Source organism: Ambystoma mexicanum, chromosome 8 (assembly GCF_040938575.1).
Source record: "Ambystoma mexicanum isolate Mex_15411 chromosome 8, UKY_AmexF1_1, whole genome shotgun sequence".
Classification (NCBI taxonomy): Eukaryota; Metazoa; Chordata; class Amphibia; order Caudata; family Ambystomatidae; genus Ambystoma; species Ambystoma mexicanum.
The window spans coordinates 308,424,619-308,448,606 of NC_090929.1; the positions used below are offsets into that span (position 1 = coordinate 308,424,619).

At 47.3% G+C, this 23,988-nt stretch overlaps 1 protein-coding gene across 1 annotated transcript in view; it reads right to left on the minus strand.

The window, feature by feature from the left end:
- The window catches only part of LOC138471865 (ficolin-2-like), a 512,022-nt gene that overhangs the window by 209,311 nt on the left and 278,723 nt on the right, over nucleotides 1–23,988 (minus strand). Inside the window, exon 9 of the mRNA XM_069609724.1 lies at nucleotides 13,124–13,258. Within this exon, the coding sequence (XP_069465825.1) occupies nucleotides 13,124–13,258 (135 nt within the window). The remainder of the gene's footprint in view (nucleotides 1–13,123; nucleotides 13,259–23,988) is intronic.

Sequence of the window (23,988 nt, forward strand, 5' to 3'; positions counted from 1 at the left end):
GCAGAAACCCCAGGGGCAGAGTCCTCATTGGTTGCATTCCCCCCCTCATCAAGAGTTTCACTATCAGTCTGGTAGTCCACCAGGGCAGCTATCAGCTCAGCCCTGGACTTATCCACAAAGTCTAACTCCCTGGCTTCACAAGCACTCTGGAGAGCCTCCAAGCTCATCGGGCAGATATCCTTTGTAAGTGGCACGGTTATACACTGATTCTTAAAACCATAAGCATCCCACCGCTGCCACCAGTGTGAAGATGACCGGTGGGGGTGTCTGTACTTCTGCTCTCTATATGGTAGAGGAGAGGCACAGAAGACCCCAGCCAAGATTCTCTATTACGGTAGCAATGGTCGAGCAATCAAGGCCTAGCTTCTCAGGAGGTGATGCAGGCTGGTTCTTAAGTACAGTGTAGTCCCCAAGCCCCCACAAGGAATGTCCACACACTGTATTGGTTAGAACACAGTCTTTATATAATCAATATTCCAGGTTATGTACACTTATCATAATAACTCACTTTGTACTCAGGAAAATCAACAATGGCAAATATATACAATTCTAAAGTGGTACCACCCTTTGTACTAGATCTTATTAAAGTGCATCAACAATACTGTAACAATGTCACACAGATCAATAGAGTGAAACCAGCAATAGAGAGAGGAGAGAAAATAAGATGGCTGAGCAATAGGCAGAATACTGGCCCCTACCACTAGACACAGTTCTGTGTGGAGTTCCCACCACCTGGGCAACCTGTAAAATAAAGATATAGCACAAGCCCAGTCCATATATTGTTCTGCAAGTCTTATTCCCTCCTATAATGTTTTTACCCCCCCAATGTACCTGGTGGAGTCGAGTTCTTCGAAGAGGCGTCGACAGATCCTTCTTGAGCGACCCCCTTTCAAGCGGGAGGCACGGATCGTCGAGAAACGTCGAGAAACTCGGCGTTCGGCGACGGGGAATCGACGGCCCTTCTTGAATGCCTTCCCTTTCAAGCGGGAGGCACGGGGCGTCGAACGTCCGTCGACAAACAGGGTAGAGCGGCGTGGATGAGGCGGCAGCTTCGTCCGAGCGGTGCTCGTCGGCGTCAGAGCGTCGGCGTCCTGCAAGGCAGAGGCGTGCGGGGCACCTCGGTGACAATAGTTCTGGACCGCAAAGATTGTGGAGACGGAGGCCCAGCAAGGGCGTCGAGTCGTTTGAGTCTTTGTGATCTTCGGGTGGCGGGAAACCCACCGGCAGGTTTCTCCTCGGCGCGTTGGTCGTCCTCGACTTTCTCCGGCAGGATAAAGCGGTCGACGGTGCGGACGAGGGAATCCTTCGATTCGAATGTTCTTAGGCAAAGGAGCGGACGGCTCCGGTCGTCGGCGGCACGGCGGCAAGTGGTTCCCACGGCTGGGCAACACAACTTCAACGGGCCTCCAGCGGTTACACAAACCTGCGGACCCTGGTCGACGACAATGGACTTCGACGGCGGCGATGTCCGCGTGCTTCACTTTGATCTCCTCGGCGGCCTCCTCGGCTCCCCTCAGCCTTTTGAGGGTCTGTCTTCCAGGGCGCTTCGGCGAAGATGGAGCGGTGCTCGATGGTCCCTCGGAGCACGGGAAGAGGGCGCCTTACCAGGTCCTCTCTCGGGTCAGCCTTCGACGATTTCGGCAGCCTTCGGATCGGTCGAAGCCAATGCCACAGCAAGTCTTCTTCTTCCAGCTGGACGTCGAGGATCAGCAGTTCCAGTTACTCTTAGAGTGGAGACTCAGCTCCAGGATGCTTCTGAACGTTCCTGAACGTTCCTGAACTCTTACCAGTGGTGAGAGGTCCCCAGATATCCTATTCTGCCTCCCATCCACACTGCTGCCACACACTAAGCAGCCAATCATACAGAAGGGCATTCATGCAGTCAGTCAGCCAATCAGGCACACAGTGCATTCAGGCCACACTCCTCCCTTTCAGACACTCACAACAAGGAATGTGGATTGGGACAAGTACCCAGCCATTCAACACTACACACTGCATTCAGGCCAGTTTCGGGCAGGGCTGTCTCAGTCTTTGTCTCTCATGCCAGAAACCAGACAACCACAACAAGGAGTGTATATTGGTCACACACTCCATTCACCCAGGTCCCACCCACAGGAGGTACCCACAACATACAGTCACTGGGAAGGCTCCAGTCAGTCTAGCTGGGCCTTCACAACAACACCATATATGGAACTTCCACCCAACAGCCAGTCAGGGGGAAGGGACAGAGTCAGGGCTTCCCAGGACTTTGGGAAAACAAGATAACAGGCAATAGAAAGCAAGAGGCCACAGGGGCCATCTTGTTTTCTATCAGGAATCAACTGATCCCAATGGCAGGGTCTAGGTATCCCAAAATGGAGGACACCCAGAGCACCTATCAAATTCAGCATGGAGCTGCCACCAGCCCATACCCTGCTCTGGGGCCACCCACAGGTGCCCAAAAACATACACTAGGGGCACAGGGTTGTACCCCTACCCATGGGTGCCATAAGGGTATCCCATAGGTCTGTTCACCAAACCAAAAGAGAGAGCTGCACTGCCAGGAGTCCCACATGGACTCCTGGGCAGAAAACATGACAGAACACACGATAAAAAGCAGTAAAGGACAAGGATTCAGAGGCCCTGTCCCTCTGATGCATTTCCAGCATCACAGCCTCTTACCCAATTTCTATACTTGGTTTGTATGCGAGTGAGGGCAGCTAATCGTGAGTCTGCGGGGAGCTTTAGGGCTTTCCTCTTTTCAGCCCGAACCATAGATTTCTTAATTCTGATTTCATGGTCAGAAATGTGTAGATGCAGTATTTGTTTTTGTTTATGTGGAGTTGAGCTTGGTTGAAAAAGCTGCATTATATCGTAATATACAACATCTGACGGGAAATCACTAACAGCTTTGTTCTTCAATTCGGCATCATAGCATAGCCTAAAGGCTTTCAGGGAGATCTCAGACCACATTAGACGATTCCTAGCTGAGTTTACCCTGTAGGATACCATAAGACACGTGGATTTTGTATTGGGTGTAATCGAGTTCGAACAGCAAGTAGTATGCAAAATATTGTGGTCACTCACTTCTGAATCAATAATTTGAAAAGTTGTAACATTATTTAACATGTGTGCATTGACATAGATGAAATCAATAATCCCCTGGCTACGAGCACGGTGCCAAGTGGGTCTAGGTGGAGTATCCTGTGGAAAAGCACCATTTAACATGTAAAGATTGCGGGATTCAGTGAAAGTTAACCACTTGACAAGGCGTTTTTGCTCAGATTGACAAAACGGACCCAAACAATGTAGATTTAAGTCACCAGCTAAATAGATCAGGTCTGTATGCCCATCAAGAGTGACAATATCAATGGCCTTATTTACCGATTCCATAAAACAGTCATCAGAAATACCTAGAGGGTTCCTATAGATATTAATTGCAGCACATGAAAAACTTTCCCCAACAATTCTGGACATTTGTACAAATTTGTTGGGAGAGAACCAAGGTTTGATTTTTAAACAAGATGACTGCTTAACAGACCAGAAGTTGGACGCCCCAAAAGGCGTTTCACAGCAGGTACCAAAAAACATCATAGTTGTTCCATGATGGCGGACTGGTCAACCAGGATTCCTGATCAAAATTACATCATGGTCCAACAACTGCAAGGCACGATTATTCAATAAGTGCCGATTCCCTCTGGAATTCCAGCTGATTAGGGAGAGAGCGGATTTTGAAGGAATAAGCTGCTAACATTGATTGCTTTGACAGTCACAGTTACATGGTTGTGCAGATTGAACTTGGGTCTTATTTATATTTTGCTTTAGTTGTAAATCCTGATGTCTTGTAGGTAAGCTGTCAGGAGTTGGCAAAAGAGTAAAACCAAGCTCTGCAAATTGGGACTTCACGGCCCAGATAACATTAACCACAACCCTCGAATTAAGCCAGAGATTTACAGAGGACCGTGTTGATGGGTCTAGGAACTCGACAAGCTCAATATCTATGGTGCCGATGTCATCGAGCTCTGGGATCTCACGAAATAGTGACAGCACAGAAGCGCGATTGAGATTGTATTGTTTAGCAGACAAGGGCTTACAACTGAGAGCCAACGAGTGTACCGCCGGGCGCTTGAATCGCGCAGTCACAGGTTTCTGTTTATCTAAAGGTGGCAGATTATTGGGGATTGGGTGAGAAACACTACAAGCTTTAGTTTGTGAGGCAGTAGAGGCCTCCAAAAACTTGGTCAGAGTTGACTGTATCAATCTTTTCCACATCAACAGAGGCAACAAAATTAGAGGCAGTAACAATTTCTCCCTTCTGTGATGGCACCTGGGACCCAGTTTTCCCTGAATCAGACATATCAGACGCACCTGTTTTTTTCGCTTTCTGAGCCACTGGGGTAGGTGATTCCTGCGAAACAGCTGTTACACTCTGAGCAAATGTCAGATTTTTAGAGACAGATTTAGATGACAAATACTCATCAACTGCTTGCCTTATCTCTTTGCGACGGTTTTCACCATTCAGGGTGTCCAGGGCAATGGGAGCATTAAAAGTGAAACCATTTGCTGGTGGTTTGCTGGCGATGGGGGCATTAATGGTGAGGCTATTAGATGTTAATTTTTTGGGAGTTTTTTGTGACATCTGGGCAGCCACACTTATCAGTTTACTTAAAGGGCTGTATGCCATAACAGGGTCAGCTGAAGCAGGCGATAACTTTGCATTTTTTGCCTGCATTTGTTGGGAGTATTTTTTTGTTATTGATTTAGAGACAGAAACAGTGGATGTTACAGGAGTTGAGAGCTTCTTAATAAAAGCTTTGGTTTGAGAAGTACGCTTGGCCACAGTTTTAATATTTAAATTTTTTTTTCTTTTAACAAGGAAGTCTTTTTGGGCCCTAAATTCACTGCATCAGGAAGATTAATATTAGCACCAAAAAGTGAATAAGAGTGTTTTTCTGCTGATCGGCTGATGTTTCATTTACATTGCCTATTAAATCAATTATAGGGTCTAATATGAAAGGAATAGTCTGATAGGTATGAACAGATAAGGCAGCATCAGCGGGAGTCTGGGACATTACAGACCTTTTGATAATTGATATGTTATCCATCTATTTGAGTTGCTCAGCAGGTAACTGATTGAGCTGATTAGAGTGGACTTCAGCCTTTACAACTAGGACTTCAAACAACTTAGCCAAAGCTAAAATGGCAGTGTTCATAGAAGTAAGCGCAATACTGATATTTACATTCTGAGTATCAACGCAGCCAACATCAGGAGAGTCCTTTTCACCCACTTTTCTCGGGGTTGGGGCAATAAATGACAAATTTGCCACCGGACTGGCAGCACTGATATTTGAGAATAACATAGGTGATTTAGATAAATTGTCAGAGACAGTGTGAGCTGAAAAAGCAGAGGCATTTGTATCTAGGTCAATTACAGGTATATCCTTAGAGACAGACATAGAAGCTGTTTTAGCACTAGAAATATCACTTACAGATGAAACAGAGATGTTAGATACTTTAACAGATGGGGCCACAGCACCAGTTAACACGTTTTTTAGTATGATGCTATCTGTAAGAGAGACATTTTCTTTTGCAAAAGTAACTGTGGCACAGGACGTTGACACAGGTTTTAAAGTCTAACCAGAGAGTCCCTCCACTGTAGCCTTGGTGAACATTGTTTGTCCAGATGATCCCTCCACAGCAGTGTTTATGTTCGTTACTTGTCCATGCGAAGTGCCCTTTATAACGGCAGATACATTGTCCGCGCGGCCATGAGCTGCTACTGGGGGATTTCCATTGATGCATGCAGCATTTTCCAAACAGCTAGAGTCCCCGCAAAAGGGGCGAATATCCATGCCTAATAAAAGCTCGGCTCGACTCTTTGTATTAGATTTCATAGTGCCTATACGCGGGGTAGAGCTTAAACGAGTTTTTTTTGTTAATGTAGGTGATGAGTTATGGGAAAGGCTCGTACCATTGGAACTGTGTAGCGTGGTTACAACAGGCATTCCGGATTTTAAGGAGGTTATACCTCGTTTCATTTTGTAAAGGATTCAAGAAATACAGGATGGACACTATAAGGAAGATGGAAAATGTACTGCTAATAAACAAACAGACCTTCACCACTTACCGCGACGAACGCAGCGAAGCGGCAAAGCGGGACTTCAGGGACTTGCTGGGTGCGCGCGCAGCCTCCCTTAAATAGTCCCGCCTCTAAATCAGGGCAAAGCCTAAGAAAAAGAGAAATGCGAGTTAATGGAATAATCCAGTAGCACTGTAAGTGCTATATATAATGTCCGTTATAGTGTTCACCTTCTGGGAGATGTAGTGAAGTAAAAATCCAGGTAAGTCCAGGCAATCTAAAAGGTGCAGAGACTACACAGCAGCAGAGTCTCCCGCGGCAAAGCGGGACTTCAGGGACTTGTTGGGTGCGCGCGCATTGCGCACGCAGCCTCCCTTAAATAGTCCCGCCTCTAAATCAGGGCAAAGCCTAAGAAAAAGAGAAATGCGAGTTAATGGAATAATCCAGTAGCACTCTAAGTGCTATATATAATGTCCGTTATAGTGTTCACCTTCTGGGAGATGTAGTCCAGGTAAGTCCAGGCAATCTAAAAGGTGCACAGAGTACACAGCAGCAGAGTCTCCCGCGGCAAGGCGGGACTTCAGGGACTTGCTGGGTGCGCGCGCGTGGTGTGCGCGCTGCCTCCCTTAAATAGTCCCACCTCTAAATCAGGGCAAAGCCTTCTGGGAGATGTAGTGAAGTAAAAATCCAGGTAAGTCCAGGCAATCTAAAAGGTGCAGAGAGTACACAGCAGCAGAGTCTCCCGCAGCAAAGCGGGACTTCAGGGACTTGCTGGGTGCGCACCAGATACAACTGCCCCCTTGCCTACCTGACACACAAAAAGATCCTCCCATCTTGCTGGGGCACCCCGGCCCACCTTCTGCAACCCCCCATTCAACCACTGTGACTCTTTGGCCCCTAACACCGCCTAATCTTCCCCTCTACTTCGGGGTACACAGAAGCCCCATCTTGCCCAGGGGAACGAGATGTCCAAACAAGCCAAGACCGGCAAAAACGCAGACAATGCAACAATGCTGACGGCGACGGATAAGTCTAAAAACAAGAATCCCCTGGTTCCACCCCTCTAGCAGCCCCAGAGGATAAGGGTACTCTCGCTAAGAAAAATGATATTACGGCTTTCATGGCGGATATTAAATCAGAATTCAGACATGTATGCTGGAATTGTCTACCAAACTGGAAAACACCGACCAAAGGGTAACAGATGCCGTATAGAGAGAATTAGAAGACCGGATACAGGACCAAGCATCGTCCCTTGCAGAGTTTCAGCGCTCAATCAAACTCCTCCAGGATAAATGTGAAATATTAGAATTTAAACAAGAAGACCTAGAAAACAGGGCCTGATGCAACAACCTGCGCATCCAAGGCGTTCCAACCTCAGTTCCGGATAGAAACCTGGCGGAATATGTGCGGGTCCTATTCCAAGCTCTTCTACCGGATTTCGATAAGTCACAACTCCTCCTGGACCGCACTCACAGGATGCGCCCTCGCCAGGGAGTGGAAACGGACTCTCCACCAAAATCATTACCAGAGTGCACTTCTTCACGACAAAGGAAGCCATTTCTGCAATCAGTCGCTCTTGTGATTAAATAACTTTTCAGAGCATCCCCATCCAAATTTACCAAGATTTATCCATCCTCACTCTCCAGAAAAGACGAGCCCTTCGACCCCCAGCTGTCTTTCTACAAGACCAACAAATTTGTTATCGATGGCTCTTCCCCACGGCCCTACAGTTCTCCTACAAAGGCACTCAAAGAAGAATCAGCCACCTGGAGGACGCTGAGAAGATAATGAACCCGACGCCCTGTGAAGCGCGGTCACCCTTGAACTCTGAGAGGGCCTCTGACTCAGACCTCCCGAAATCGCCCATTGCTAAGGCAAACTCCTGGTCCAGAGTACCGAGGTTCAGAAAGAAGAAATAGCCACACCTAAAGTAACCTCACCATCCATAAGAAACGAAAGAAGACCTCGACGGTCGGGGCGGCGGGCCCCACCCCACGGCCCATGCCCGCTTCCGAGGATCAACCCATCTATATCCTTGAAAGGCGATACCTACAAGTTTAGCCATGTTGGCTATGAATAGTTACGTGGCCATGTTGGCCACATAAACCTGCCCCCCCAGTTAATTCTCCACCTCCCTGTTGGAGGCTGGAGCAAAAATCTCAATGGCAGGGAAGCACGCATCCGCAGTACCCACGAGAAGCTGGCTGACACAACCTCGTCCCCCGCACTCCCACCATATATTACGACTCCCTCGTCTAGCGTTCCAGACCACTCCACCCTGAACTTCATGCCACTGAATGTCAGAGGTCTAAACTCCCCAGCCAAACGCAAGTCAATATTGCAAAAACTTCAAAATGAAGGGGCGACGGTAGCCATGCTGCAGGGAACGCACTTATTACCAGCCGACTTTGGACGTCTACGCTCCCGTCTCTTCCCGAAACAATTTATTGCATCTGGAACTCCAAAAAAGGGGGCACAGCCATTCTCTTTGGGAAGGGAGTGGACACCCACATTCTCGACACAAAGCTTTGCCCGGCGGGCCGGTTTGTGGCTGTGAAATGCCTTCTACTTGGGGAACTATACTCCTTTGTGTCGGTATATGCTCCTAATTCGGCTCAACCCGCCTTCTACGAGGCCCTATGCGCTGCTCTCCCCTCCTTCCTAGAAGGCCAAGTTATCATTGGGGGCGACTTCAACGGAGTGTCGGACCCTACAATAGACAAGTCCCACCCCCCATCATCTGGGGACTTCACCTTAGCTTTGGCACTACTACAGCTATTCAGGACTCTGGACGTGGTAGACGAGTGGAGGGTTCTCCACCCCTCCGAAAAATACTTTTCATTCTACTCCCACGTCCACAGAACATTTTCAAGGATCGATCTCCTTCTGGTCTCCCCACAAATTCTCTCGTTTACCAACGAGGTCTCCATAGGCCCACAGATTCTATCAGACCATGGTCCAGTGTCCTTGGAAATCCGAATTTAGGGCCCTCCCCACCCGGTCCGACGTAGATGGACACTCTATGATCCAATTCTCAACGAAATGCCGCTTAAGGACTCGATCGCCACCACAATCAAGAATTTCTTTCTGGAAAACCCTGTAACGGACACATCGCCTGCCAACACTTGGGACGCTATGAAATCGGTTGTGAGGGTGGAGCTAATAGCACAGGGAATTGCCTGCCTCAAAGCCAGACGTCAAACCCGCTTGGCCCTCGAAGATGACCTCCGGAAGGCAGAACAAACTCATAAAGAAAAAGGATGGTCCCCGAGAACCCAACGAGCCAATCGCACAGCACAGAAGAAGATTGAGGTCCACTATGCCGAACACACAGCACATCAAATGGCCAAGGCCAAGCAATTCTATTATGCCAAAAACAATAAAGCAAATAAGCTACTGGTGGCCAAACTAGCCAAAGCAAGACGAAACAACATGGTTATTGGGCACCGAGACACACATGGTCGAATCCAATATGCAGAACAAGACAAACAATGCCTGGCAGCTAAACATCTGAAACAGATAATGAACGCTCCAACACGGGACGTGGGCGAACAAAGGGAATATCTTCGCAAAGCAGCACTTCCTCGAATACCGGATGCCACGCGAGACCTCCTGTACGCATCAATCTCTACTGAGGAGGTAGATGAGGCAATAAAATTGCTTAAATCTCGTGCACCAGGCCCAGATGGCTACACAGCCAGGTTCCACAGGGTTTTCAAGCACCAACTACTCACCCCACTGGTACAGCTGTTCAACTCTTTTAGAGAGACCGGCATGATAACCCCCTCCATGCAAGAGTCAATCACCATCCTGCTCCCCAAACCTGGAGGCGACCCGAGATGTCCAGCCTCATATAGACCCATCGCCCTCCTCAACATTGACGCCAATATCTACTCTAAAATTCTGCCGACTCGACTAGCTCACATACTCCCGGATATAATTCAGCCTGACCAGTGCGGCTTTCTGAAGAACCGATCTACGGCGGACAATAGCCGCAGAGCTCTGAACTTGGTGGATCTAGCCACACGTGGAGAAAGAGGGATGGCACTCTTGGCACTGAATGCAACCAAGGCGTTTGATAAGGTGGACTGGACATTTATGGGGCTTACCCTAGAGTCATTTGGATTTGGGCCGGAATTCCGCACAATGATTTTAGCCAACTACAAAGCACCCAGAACCCTACTTAGAATCAATGGCAATCTCATGGCCACCATACCGCTGACCTGCGGAACGAGACAGGGATGTCCACTGTCCCCACTCCTATTTGCCTTGATCATGGAGCCCTTCGCCCAAAGGATTAGGCTGAACCACTCAATTAAGGGTCTCCAGGTAGGACCCTCGCACCATAAACTGGCCTTCTACGCGGACAATGTCCTTTTAACTATCACTGACCCCCGCAGCTCCTTGGCACACGCCTTGGCTGAACTAAACAACTATGGAAGGGTCACGGGCTTCACTATTAACTTCAATAAATCAGCAGCGCTGGGAATAGGGATTTCAGTGAGAGAGCAAGAAAACCTAATTCCAATGTGCCTGATCCAATGGAAAACGAAGGCTATCAACTACTTGGGGTTCCATATTCCGGCTAAACCGACAGATGCCTACCCCATGAACTTCCATCCGCTTTTCTGAGAACTGGAGTCCGACCTGAAGCACTGGGCATCCCAGGAGATCTCCCTGATGGGCAGGATCACAGCATGTAAAATGAACCTGCTTGCAAGATTTCTGTATACATGTTCAGCCCTCCCAGTGATGATCCCAAACCATGCACTTCAGAACCTACAGAGGAAAATGCTGCAATTTATCTGGAGGGGGTAAAAAGCCAGAATACCAAGAGACTCGATGATGGGGAATGCAAGACTTGGCGGCCAGGGGGTCCCTGACCTCCAGAAATACCAGATAGCAGCCCAACTAGCGTGCACCCAAGCATTGCAAACAATTAACAATCGCCCTAGATGGTTGGACATGGAACAATCGCGCCTATCCCTTCCCCTACGCTTCCTTCCCCACATCTCAACGGCGGCCAGACGACCATGACAAGTGCTATTACTGACCCCCAGGCACACTGTGGCCATATGGGATAAGACGCTGAAGCAGAAGAAAATCCCAAGGGGACTTAACCCCTCATCCCCGGTCTTCCTGAACCCTGCCTTTTCCCCGGGAACAGCTCCCAAAAACTTCAAAAACTGGATCGTGGGAGGACTAGAGACCATAGGACAACTCTTCGAGGGAGGACAACCACTCTCGTACGAACAATGTAAAGATAGCTTCCACCTTCAAGAAACGGACAGGTTCACTTACCTCCAACTGCGGCGCTGGTGTTCCCACTCACAGATACGCCAAGCAGCAACCCGCCTTCCCACACCCATAGAACTTACTCTCAAAGACCTTCCACTCCGAGGTAAGATCTCAATATCAATAAGCTTCTCCAAAAAGACTGTCTTACCTCCAAATCCCGGGCAATGGCACAGTGGGAGGCGGACCTGGGACGCCCCATAGAGGACCAAGCCTGGGTGGTCATCTGGACCCACACCCAATCAGCATCCACTGTGTTACAAATAGAGAATGCGCCCACAAAATCTTACTATGCTGGTACTACCCCCCTTTAAGACTGCACCACATGAATCATTTGATGGACCCGGCCTGCTGGAGACGATGTGGACAAGTAGGATCCTTTTTCCACATGTGGTGGACTTGTCCCAAGGCCCAGAACTTCTGGAAAGAATGCCTAGGGGTGATTGCAGAAATCACGCACATTACACTCCCACTAGAGCCCAAACCTATTCTCTTGGGCGCCCCGGTCCCAGGGATTTACCCACGCACAGGCCCTAAAGCTAAACTGCTGTCCCAATGCATATTGGCGGGTAGAATAGTGGTGGGCCGCACATGGAAATCGGTGGAAGGCCCACTCCTGCCCTTGTGGTGGGTGAAACTGTGGGATGTACTCATCGCAGAGAAGGTGACCGCGGCCAGAGCAGGCCTCCTCCACCGCTTCCAGAACATTTGGAACCCGGTCCTCGAATTTGATCGAGACTTTCCAGCATTAACATACAAACCTCAGCTGGCCAGGAGGTTGCTGGAGAGCTGGCCCACCCCACAGGGACAGGAACAGGAGGAAGGGGAATGAACTACGAGATGAACTCGGGAGGGGGGGAAGCAGTACTCTCGTGTAATAATGCATACTGAATGTTGACCACAAGTGAATGTAATGTTTTCCTGCCTTGTTCAAAAATAAACATATTTTTTAAAAAAAGGACATAACAGGATGGGCATGGATTGTCCATATGCAGGGCAGGGGCAACTACTCACAGTTCAGTCATGGCCTCCCTGTTACTTCACTGGAGGCAGGATGTGCACATGGATGGCACGCTGTAAGCTTCCAGGGCCCCCAGGAGACCTCCTGTGGCATTGGACTTATGCCCTGGAAGCTGGCTGCATGGGCTCCTCTGGGCCCTAGTTATGGTGGCTCCTTATCAGGAGCAGCGCTGTCACCAGACCAGTAGTCTGGCCCTCCGCCAACTTCACGCTGCAACGTTCTCTCGCGGGCGCGGGGCGCGGGTCCGCGAGATCTCATTGTGCCGAGATCTCACGAGACCGTGCTGCCGCGATCACGTGACGTCCCCACACGGTCCTACTTTAGATGAGCATTTCTATTTTTTTAACACACTGTCCAAATGGAGGTTTAAATGTAAAAATTGCATTGAACTCAATGTGTCCACGTGGGTACGATGTTGACCTCAGCCCATGTGAAGGTCAGGGATCCAAAGCACGTTCAAGTACTGGGAACATGCCTGATGGATTAATAGGAATGAGAGCTAAAAGAGCCCCATGTGACCGCATCCAACCCATCGTTCACCTTGCGCAGCCCTTTGTTAACTACAGGGTAGTGGGTTGACAAGTGTGCATACAGACACACACAAACGACAAGTGGAGCAAGCTATTTTATAAATGCAGCTAATGATGAAGTGTGGGCTAGGGTTTCTCTAGTGGTTCGGCGCTGTAAGACCAATAACGTTCTTCATTATGACATCTCATGTGTCCAACAGATACTGTGGAATTCCTCACCTGCGTTACCAGCAGAAAAACTCCCAAGCGTCAATCTGTACTTGGCAGATTCCGGTGCCACTTTGAACAATTTGTAATTGGCAAAGGAGAATTGGTTTTCAAAATCTCGGAGTTCGATGCGAAGTTCATGGTTTACTATTAAAAAAAAATGTTCATATATGTTATGAATACTGTACAAATAGCCAGCACAATAATGTTTCCAAAATCATAAGAATAGAGTGAAGAATATCACACACATGTCCCTTGACTCTAAGGGCGTCACAGGAAGTGACATCACAACAGCTTTTTTACATTTTAAGACTCAATCTGAAATGAAAACATGAGGTAAAACCATGTTAGTAAACAGTAATTGATAACAGGCGCAGATAACCAGTTCCTAATATCCCAAAAGTGTTAGGTAGTTGTGCTTTCTTTCAAAAGTTCCATAATTAAATTGGGTTAAATCACAGATGCTGCAAACGATTCTGCAGCGGTTGCTATAAGCACCCCAACTGATACCAAGGTAAGTAGAACTTGTATAAGTGACTTTTATTACGCAGGCGTGTTGTGTTCTAAATGTAGATGATAAATCACCATGTGTTTGAAGTGTCAGATCGATGACTCTGTCCCAGTTTGGGCAAATGGTTCTGACCTAAGTGACAACTCCATGCGAAGGTTCGTTTTCTGGAAGAAATTCTGTATATCTCACAATATAGAAAATGTGCCATGTCTTTGAAAGTCGAAACCATTTTGCAATTTTATTATATGAAGCGAAATATGAGCAATATGGCATGGATGCTAGTCAATCTATAAATAAACACAAACACTTCCCTTCTTTACGTTTGATTTATTCTGAAGTATCTCATATGCTTGTTTAAGTTCACTTTCAGACATTTTTATTTTTATTTTGCAAAACAGAAAATAAGTGGGTAGTTCCCATGTACACCAGTAAAGGGTACATTACATTTAACTAATCATGTCTGTGCACATTTTGAGCAGTGCCACTTCTATGGGACCAGTTAGAAAAAACACATTTTGTCCGTGCCTTATGCTTAAACAGTCCCTTGAGAATGAGATGGAAAGCAAAGAAATGATACTGCATTCCTTCTGGCCACTTAATGGTCAAAGCATCTAACTGTAAAGTCAGTGAATCTGGACACATTGGGCCTCATTCTGAGATTGGAGGTAGCCATGGCGCTAGTAGCGCCATGGCTGCCTCCAATAACGGTACCGAGTCCGCCCTCATTCAATGGGGATTTACCGGTCTAGTCGGACCTTTGCGGGACTGGTAAGTCCCCATTGAAAATACCATTCCCCATCCCCATTTGAGCCCCCATAGGGCTCAAAGGGAATGGGGAAGGTGCAAATAATGGTACCGCAATTTGTGGTACCGTTATTTGCTCCCTTGACCCTTTGCGGCTCCCGCTAAGGCCGCCTGGTGAAACCAGGCGGCCTTAGCGGGACCCGCAAAGCGACCTCGGAATAGGGTGCAAAGGGATTACCGGCGGCGATGTCCTTAACGGTTCCCGGTATCCCTTTGCACCCTACTCGGAATGAGGCCCATTTACAAAACAGAAGTAACAATGCATTTTACATAGAAGCAAGCAGATCCAGGGTAGAGACAGTGGGCCTCATTACGAGTGCTGCGGTAAGGGGTTAACGGCACCAGTAAGGATGCAGGTGCTGTTAACCCCTTACTGCGCATTCTGAGGTCCCTTAGCGGGTCCCACTAAGGCCGGCTGGTTTTACCAGCTGCCCTTAGCGGGAGCCACTAAGGGACCAGGGAGCTATTAACGGGCCCGCAAATAGCGGGCCCGTTAATAGCTCCTTCCCCATTCCCATTGAGCCCTATGGGGGCTCGAATGGGAATGGGAAATGGTTTTCAGAATGGGGACTTACCGGGTCCTTCAAGGTTGGAATGACCCGGTAAGTCCCCATACTGAGAACCCGGACCCGGTATGCGGTAAGAGGGTAGCCATGGCGCTAATAGCGCCATGGCTACCTCCAACCTTGTAATGAGGCCCAGTGTGTTTTCTGCAAATCTCTTTAAACACTGCACTGGATAGACCATATCCCTAAGAAAAGGGGATAGTTCCACTCAGACCGTTGGCCATAGAGCTGTCCTTGCTTCCTTTTCAAGTCTGTGTTTGCTACCATGTCAGCAGCATCTTTTTTTCGATGTTTTCTGAAAAGTCAGAAGGCATGGTCAAACTGCCTTCAGATCTCTTCAGTAGGCTGTCTTCCAGGTAGGCAGTGGACCATCTTCCCTGTCTTCTAGGGTTGCTCTCGACGTGAAGCTGCTGGTATTGGTCGTAACCAATAATCATGTTTGTTGATCCAGGGGATTCTTTTCTCTAGGTGACCAGGGACCAGATACCATTACACTGCCCTTTGAAACGTTTCTGATATGCTAACTGTGACAAAATTATTGCTGGTAAGCAGATGTACAAGGCGGGGTGCAAAGGTTTCTAAGCGTTATGTCCAAGCATGTATTAAAACTTTTCTCAGAGGTGCTCCAATCAAACAAGTTAAACAAAAAAAGTAGGTAGGATCTCCTTTTGCCACAGCCAAAATGGCCAAGCGAAGGCTCTTCTCGCCACAGAGTTTGGTCAATGTTGAAACATTCAAAGAAGCATAGGTATTAAATAAAGTGAAAGGAGTGTATTCATTTGAAGAACAGGGATGCCCATGTCGATCAGGAATAATCTAAAATAACACCTTTACGATGGCAGAGGCACTCCCACAAAGGGTACCTGTATAATAGCACAAAAATGCGAAGGGGTGAGCCAGTTATGAAAGTGTAAAAAAGTGGAATATATACCTGTGGCAAAATAGAAAAAAATGATCTAAGAAAACAGATGATTTACACAGGTGACATTAGCCCAAGTGGACATCTTTCAGGTATGAAAGAGTCGAGAGCAGTTTCTTGTGTTTGTTCGCACTTTGTTCTTACATGCTGTCTCCTATTTTCCCTTTATGTTAATGGGAACAGTGATGTGATTTTTGGCTACTGCCTGAAGTTTTTCCATACGCTTTTCAGTGCTACTAATAACTTATTTTACTTTACCAAGAGGTGGATACGAAACTTGGGAATTTTCCCTCTTATTTTATTCTGTACTGGTTTTTCTTTAATGTACTACAATTACAACAATATGAACCGGGAGGCTAGCATTCTATATTTATTTATTTTATTTATTGCATTTGATTATACGCCCAAACCACAGGTGTCACAGCGTAGCTTGCAAAGATTAAATAAAGCTTTCTGGTCACAAGGAGAGAGAGTCAGGTAATGGCATTTGACATTGTGGTTACAGACATACATTCTGGGTTGACAATGTTATATGCTTACAGTTATTCGATACATCATGATAGGCAGGAGGGTTAGAATTTATTGAAACGCCAGGTTTTGAGTAGTTTCTTGAAATCAGCGTGGTAAGGCTCATTACTTATGTTGGAGGGGAGTGAGTTCCAGAATCTAGGCGCTGCTACAGGGAAGCTGGAGATACCCGTTCTTGTGTAATTGAAGCAGGGATGAGTATATGCGTGCTGGAGTTAGATCTGAGGGATCTAGTAGATGTTTTGCGAGTGAGGCATTGGTTTAGATATATTGGGGCGTTTTGGGTGATACATTTATGTGTAGTGGTGAGTGTTTTGTGTAATATTCTGGCTTATATAGGTAGCCAATGTACCTCCCTCTTTGTATGTGATATGTGATCTCTTTTTTTTGATGCCCAATGCTGCTCTTAGTGCTTTGTTTTGCAGTAGTTGTAGTTTTGCTAGATTTTTCTTGGTAGTGCTTAGCAGGAGTATGTTACAATAGTCTAGCTTGGACATAATGAGGGCTCTTGCTAATTTGATGCAGTTCTGAGGAGTAAGACAGACGGCCTCATTACACGGAAGCACCCTGGACCATGCCGGTAAATTACCGGCACCGCCTTGGCGGAAAGGGGATTTACCGCCCCATTCCAAGGTTCGTGGGGCGGTAAATCCCCCTTCCGCCATTGCCCTTCCCCATTCCCATTTCTGCCCCATAGGGCTCTATGGGAATGGGGAAGGCGCTAATTACGGCACCGCAATTTTGCGGTGCCGTAATTAGCTCTGAGGTCCCTTAGCGGGTTGGTTTTTAACGCCTGCAAAAAGCAGGCGTTAAAACACCAACCCGCTAAGGGACCTCGTAGTAAGGCGGTAATGGTTAACGGCCACCGTTACCATTAACGGATTTGTTAACCATTACCTCCTTCCGTGTAATGAGGCCCATTGTCGACTAAGGGCAACGAGTTTAGCTGTGTAGGCAGTGGATGAGGCGAGTGAGTTGATATGTTTGTTTATAAGTATAGATTCCTGTTCTTGATTGCCAGAGATTGAAATGAATTATCTGTGTATCATCCGCAAAGTTAGTATATATTACTCCCATGGCATCTAATGCTGGGAAGATAAGTTTTGTGTAGGCATTATAAAGGGTGGGGGAGAGGCACAAACCTTGAGGTTATTCCTATGGGCACTGTTATATAGCGAAAAGTGTCTCATTCGAAATTTAGATTTGTCTGCTTTTCTAATATGGGCTTCTTGGAGCATAAATATATCCATCAATCCCCTTCTTATCTGCATCTCCAGCTTTTTTCTCTGCGTCAGGGTATTCAATCCCTGTATGTTATGGGATAATATTCTTACAGCGTCCATAGCTTTATATGAAATGGTGTCTTTGTAATCTATATGTTTGATTAAGCCAATTAAACCTTATTCTGTATAACTGTGATATTTCCTCTTCCCAACCCTCCCACTTCCCTGTAACCAACCCATTTTCCCTCCCTACTCCCCACCCCTCCCTCTCCGGATCTGGGCCTGGTATCCTATGACTCATTCCAATACATCTTGGTAACTGGCCCATGTTCAAACACAGTACTAACTGTGAGAGAACTAACCTGTCAAAAGATTCCAACACCAAACAAATGACTTGATTCCAGCCCAACCTGCTCCTTCACTGACCAAGTCCAGCATCCTTTCGTGTCCCAGTCACTTTAGTCCCCCCACCCCCAAAACAAAATGGTATTATACACTGTTATTCTGTACATGTTCCATGAGCAAACCTCCTTATTCCATGAGTAAACCTCTTCCGACCGCGTCAGCATTTACCATCTCCTCGTGGTATGGTGGGGGGCCATTTTACATTCTCTCCTCTCCTCCCTATCGGCCCGGACGATTCCCAAGTTCTCCTTCCTTGCCCGAAGGGGCCCTGTCACTCCTCTCTTGTTACCACGTCGTCTTCTTCCAAACCTAAGATGTAAAGGCCTTCCGAACATGTGGTAGCCCTATGCTGTTTTCCATCCCAAGAGAACAGAATGCCAAAAGGAAATGTCAATTTGTAGGGAATCATTTTGTCTGACAGGGCCCTAGTGACTGGCCCCATCGCTCTCCTTTTCTGTGGCTTAGTTGCAGCCAGGTCTTGAAAAAGTAATACCTTTGATCCATTGACTGTAATGTCCACCTGTCCACGAGCCACCTTGACTAGTCCTTCCTTAACTTCGTATGACGCAAGCACAGCCAAAACATCACAGGGTCTGTCTCCCTGTCCGGATGTCCTTGGACCTACCCTGTGAATTTGGTTTATACGGATGTCTTCCGGTACAATGTCCAACAACACATTTTCAAAGCATTGTTGTGTTACAGTTTTTAAGTTGGCATCAGTGGTTGTTTCAGCCAATATTTGTATCCTGATGTTTGATCTCTGAGAGCGATTCTCCAAATCTTCTGTTTGGATTTCCAGATTGTGTGTAGCCCTTGAGATTTGTTCCAACAGTTCTGAGTTCTGTTTTACTTCGTTAGAGACCACTGCTATACCTTGCACCATGGTATCCACTCTGTTCCCCAAAGCCTTCATGTCTTCTCTAATCTCCCTCAGGGAGTTCTTTAGATCGTTCTTGAGACTCACAGTCTGATCCTGCAATGTCACTGTCATCCTTTCTTCCATTCCTCAAAGGCTAGCAGACAGGTCCTCCTTATTCAGTGTCATGTCCCTGCTTTCTCCAGGTTCCTCCTCCCTTCTACAGAGACTCTCACACTCACCTGTAGGGTTCTCTGCAGAATGTTGTTGCCAACACTTCTCTAATTGGCCCTCCTTTACGCCCCGAACCACACCCTTTTTCGCAGGGGTCACCTTCCCTTTTGATCCTGGCATGGAGGGGATTATGCAAGCCCCAGAGTGCTTTCACCGTCCCATTCGGGGGCGCTCTGACCAAGTGTTATGTTCTCGAAAAGGCAAGAATCACCTTGAACCCTCAGGGGCTTAAACCCCACTTCTGTGCCTCTCCAATTGAGTGATTGGTCCAATGCAGATCGCTCTGCGTATTTCCTGTAGGAGGAGGGCAGGGGCCATAACCACCTGTGGCATCCCTGCGTTGTGAGGCTCTCCTTCCCTGCCTGGATCATACGGTCTCGGGCCTCACCTCACTTCATTATGCTTCCACATTAGAGTCAAGCATTATTTCCCATCCTAACCAACTTGGAGGTCGTGGCAGTGGAAAACCTCTCACTGCACTTGCAATCACCAGTGTCTGTATCAAGTCTCCCACTGATTACCGGCGATGGCGTGGAGCAGACCTTTGGAAGCAGCATTGTTGGGGGCATACTCCTTTTGGTCCCTGTCACTGATTCCCTACGGATGCACCCCCGTCTTGAGTACCCCATGTTTGTCACAGCTTCCAGCTACCTCCAGCTCGCGGTCCCACTGCTACAATCCTCCTCTATGGATTGAGGTACTCCAAATCGCCTCTGCTTATCATACCCCATTCAAATACACTCCAGGGGTGGGGAGGACAACCCTCAATCAGTCCAGTGCATTATTTGGCCAGTTTTCTTCCCTTTTCTTTTGTTATTTGCTTCAATGGGCCTGGTACAGAGCTCGATAAAATGCTTCCTCACACTCTGGCGGTCCTCTTGGAATCGGGGGCATTCTTTATACATTTTTAACGGATAGCAGCCCAATTTAATTGGGATGAAAATATAAAGGTCTGTTTTCTGGCCCAATTATGAAAGGGAGAAATACAAGCTTTATACCAAAATACAAATCCCCAAGGGACGACCTCTTTCTCTGAATAAAAAAGGGCCCTGTTAGGTTGGGTAGGGCAGACACAGGCTTTTTATCTGCTAACATTTTGTAATCTTCAACTACTTCTGAATGAAAGCCACCTAGAACTAGCAGGCTGGTTACCAAATGTTGTTACCCAGTGGCTTGGGAGAACGACCTTATTGGAAGTTCTGGAAGCCCTTGCCTTAGAGCAGTTTGTGAGTGCCCTACCCCATCTATCCAGCGAGGTATATTAGAACAACCCTCCCTGGAAACTGCTATCCAGATTGCAGAGGCACATTATGAGGCCACCAAATATCTTAAGAATGCAAGCCATAGAATCAAGAAGAGACTTTAGACCACCTCCCAGAAAAACCCCATAGACTCGAGAGAATGTACCCTCAAGAAGCCCTACCCAAGGATGAAGTCACTAAAAGAAACCCATCCATGCCAATAATGACAGCCAGACCACCCCATAGAGAGGAGATGGGACGAGGAAAGCCACCCTTTCCCATTTCTCCCATCTGCTTCTCCTCTGGAGAAAACGGGCATGTTGTCCGATTCTATCCCAAAAACATCCCTGAGGAATCTATGTAAATAGGGTGGATAGCGGCAGAACAGTGGAGCTGGAATGAGGGGGAATTGGAGGATGATCCAGAAAAGATTGAGGTCTGCTATTGTGCACCACAGCCCTTCCAGAGTCAAGATGTCCGAGTTAATGGAGTCTGGGCTAAAACCCTTATTGACTCAGGGAGGAAAGAAACTGCCATATGAGCTAACCTAATGCTCTTCAAAAACATTCTGGGAGAACAAGCCATCAGGATCACATGTGTCCACGATGATGTTGAGATCTATCACAAAGTCCCTATGCTTTTAAGGGTCAGAGACCAACCCACGCCTATGAAAATGATGATGCCCGGTCTCCCCGAGGAAGCGATTATTGGTACCAACTTTCTCAGAGCTCCAAAATCCTCCTTCAAATCAGAGTACCTCAAAAAAACTATTTTCCCCTGTGGTTGTGAGAAACCTTCAACGACATCAAAGAATCACCTGTCTGGAACTGGGAGAAGACTATATCCAAAAGGGTTCAATCCTCTGAAGCGGCACCTAAAGTCTCAGGAATGAGAAAAGTCAAACATCCCTCGTTGATGATAGTGTACATCTTCTTCACAGAGGAGGGGAAGCTACACCCTTAAGGGGAATGGTATGTGACAAATCATGAGTATTCAATCCTTAACCCAAGGGGGGCAGCACACCCTTTGAGTCTAGGGAGGTGAGCCCTCTACGGAAGACCCTCTTGAGGGTCTGGGCAGTATCCTCCTGTTTCTAGGCAAGTAGCGCTAGTGTAAACGCATACAGTAAAATTTTGAGGAGTGAGTTTTTAGTTGGTGTGAGACCTGACCTATGTGTTGCACAGGTGATGGCTTAGAGGGTGTCCACAGGAGTGGTCTGTTTGACTTAATGTGTGTCTCCTCAGTGTGTTTGTTGCAGCACACCTGTAGAGCTCTTATTGGGGGTGTATGTGGAGCATGGTGGAGTGGATTCCTGTCCGTGTTGGCATAATGTGTGATGTTCCACTTTCTGCCTTTCAGAGTGTAGCTTGAATCTGTTTGTTCATTGTGTAAATGGCGATTTTGATTGAAGGGATGTTTATAGTGTGTGAGGAATTCGACCATCCGCTCACTGGTTGTGTGCTTGCCTGGGCTTTTTTGAAATTTTAAATGAAATTTAATGATGGTAGATCATCCTCTGCAAAATGTGTGGGGCTAATCCACACACATTTTCCTATGCTCACTGCATGACATACGCATAGACCTGTGTACTCCGGTGGAAACAGCCTACAGATGCAGTCCCCCTGTCCTATTCAGTTGGGATATGACTGGAAGAGTACACAACACATCTCCAGAAAGGGGGATGACCAAACCTTCCCCCTGCCATGGCCAACCAGATGAACTATCAAAGACTCCATGGATACACCCTGTCCTTTTGTTGGGAAATGTGGCTAGTGTCAGTAATCTGCATACTAATCAGAGAGTAATTCAAACAGCCCCACAAGGGGGCTGGCTGCAGAGGCTAACAAAGGAGACAGAAAACTCCAACAACCTTTCATGTGAACTGTGTGAACCTGAAGCCACCTCCTGCCTCTCAGTATTGATTGACAGTGAACTGTCAAGTCTGGGACTGCGTGTTTATGGAAGTCAACCCCACAGGGGGACCCCATTAATACGGTACGAGTATGTGGTTTGCAGGAGCCAGAATGTATGGTCTCACTGCAGCTTCAAGGGAGACCAATCACTTTAATCAGGAACCACAGAGAGCTCTATTATCCAGAGAGACCCTTTAATCCACAATAGACAGGAAGATGGTTGGGACTTAGTATTAGTATGTTCATCCCTTTACCTTTTCTGTTGCAAAGCACTCTGGTTATGACCTCACGCATACAGGAGATTGTTGGTGGGGACCCGGGATTGTTTCATTAAGGTAGGCATAGCCTACACCAATCCCTGTGGTCCATTTGGCTTTCAAAAAGGGCACAGCCCCTCTTTTGGCAGATCATCTGAAGGCTTCACCAGAAACTTAAAGAACTCATCATTGGATCTTGACTGAAGGTACAGTCTGCCTTACATCTTCCGCCAGTGAAGGAAGACCAGGACCTCCAAGAGGGAAGCAAGATCCCTCCCCTAAACATTTCCCAGGAAAATGAGGTAGATACCGAATCTAGAGGAACTGTCAGCAGCTCCAGAACATTACCCATCCAGCACACAAAGCGTGCCCTGTTAGGCTCTGCAGCAAGCTTCCTAGGTGGGAAGTGCCAGAGAGTCTCTGAACCCTAAACCAAGGATAAGGCAGCTGCCTGCAAGACACTCCTTAGCTTTGTGCCGCCCGCCTTAAAAGACGATAAAAGTCCCGTGAAGAAGCTAGGAGAAGTGCATCGACGAGCATCTACCGTCATCCGCCTTAAAGGACATTTTCGAGCCAGTCGAGTCCCTCGAGCTGCAACTGACTGCAACGCTAACTGTTGTTACGCTGCAGTCGCTTAAAGCCATCTGAGACATCTTAACCGGTGCTTCAGAACCGCCAACCAGCATTGAGACAACGATTCCTTACCCTGAGCCACTGTGTAGGGCAGCCTTCCGCTGTGTAGGCCAGCCTGCAGCCATTCGTCCAGCCTCACTCGCCAGACTGTTTGCTGCCGGATACCAGCAGCTAACTACCGTCTTGAACTCTGTTGCAGAAACTGCAAAACACCCTGAAACAGACTTGACCCTGTGGAGCACCAAGACCACCTACAATCACAGGGTACATTGTGGTTTTGTCCCCCTGGTCCTTCTCTGAAGGCCCCTAGAGACATTTTACGACCCATTGCTCTCTGTGCTCAAACCAAGTATCCTTGAACTGTTGCGATTATTTACTTCACCGACTACCCTCCTGTCAGTATCCAGAGTGCATCCCTTTTCCTTCTTTGAAACTGCAAGTCCTCTGCATTCCTTTACAAGTTGGGTTGTATTTCGTAGTGTTGCTAGAACTGTTTGTTGTGATGATAATAAAGTAGATATTTTGTATACAACCTTGACTGGACAGTCCCTTTTATCATATGGTAATAATTGTATTTTCGCTGTTTTGCAACTAACCAACGATCCACAACCTTTTCGGAGATAGGCCTGTCGTTCCGTCCACGTTACCAAAATTGGACAAGGAGGTTTATAATTTGCTTATGTTTCCAATCTGTTTGTGCCCCTTTCTGGTGTACTAGAGGTGTGGGGCTGATTGATGGTTTAGAAACCGATATTCATCACTGTACCACTGGTTCCACCGGAAGTTG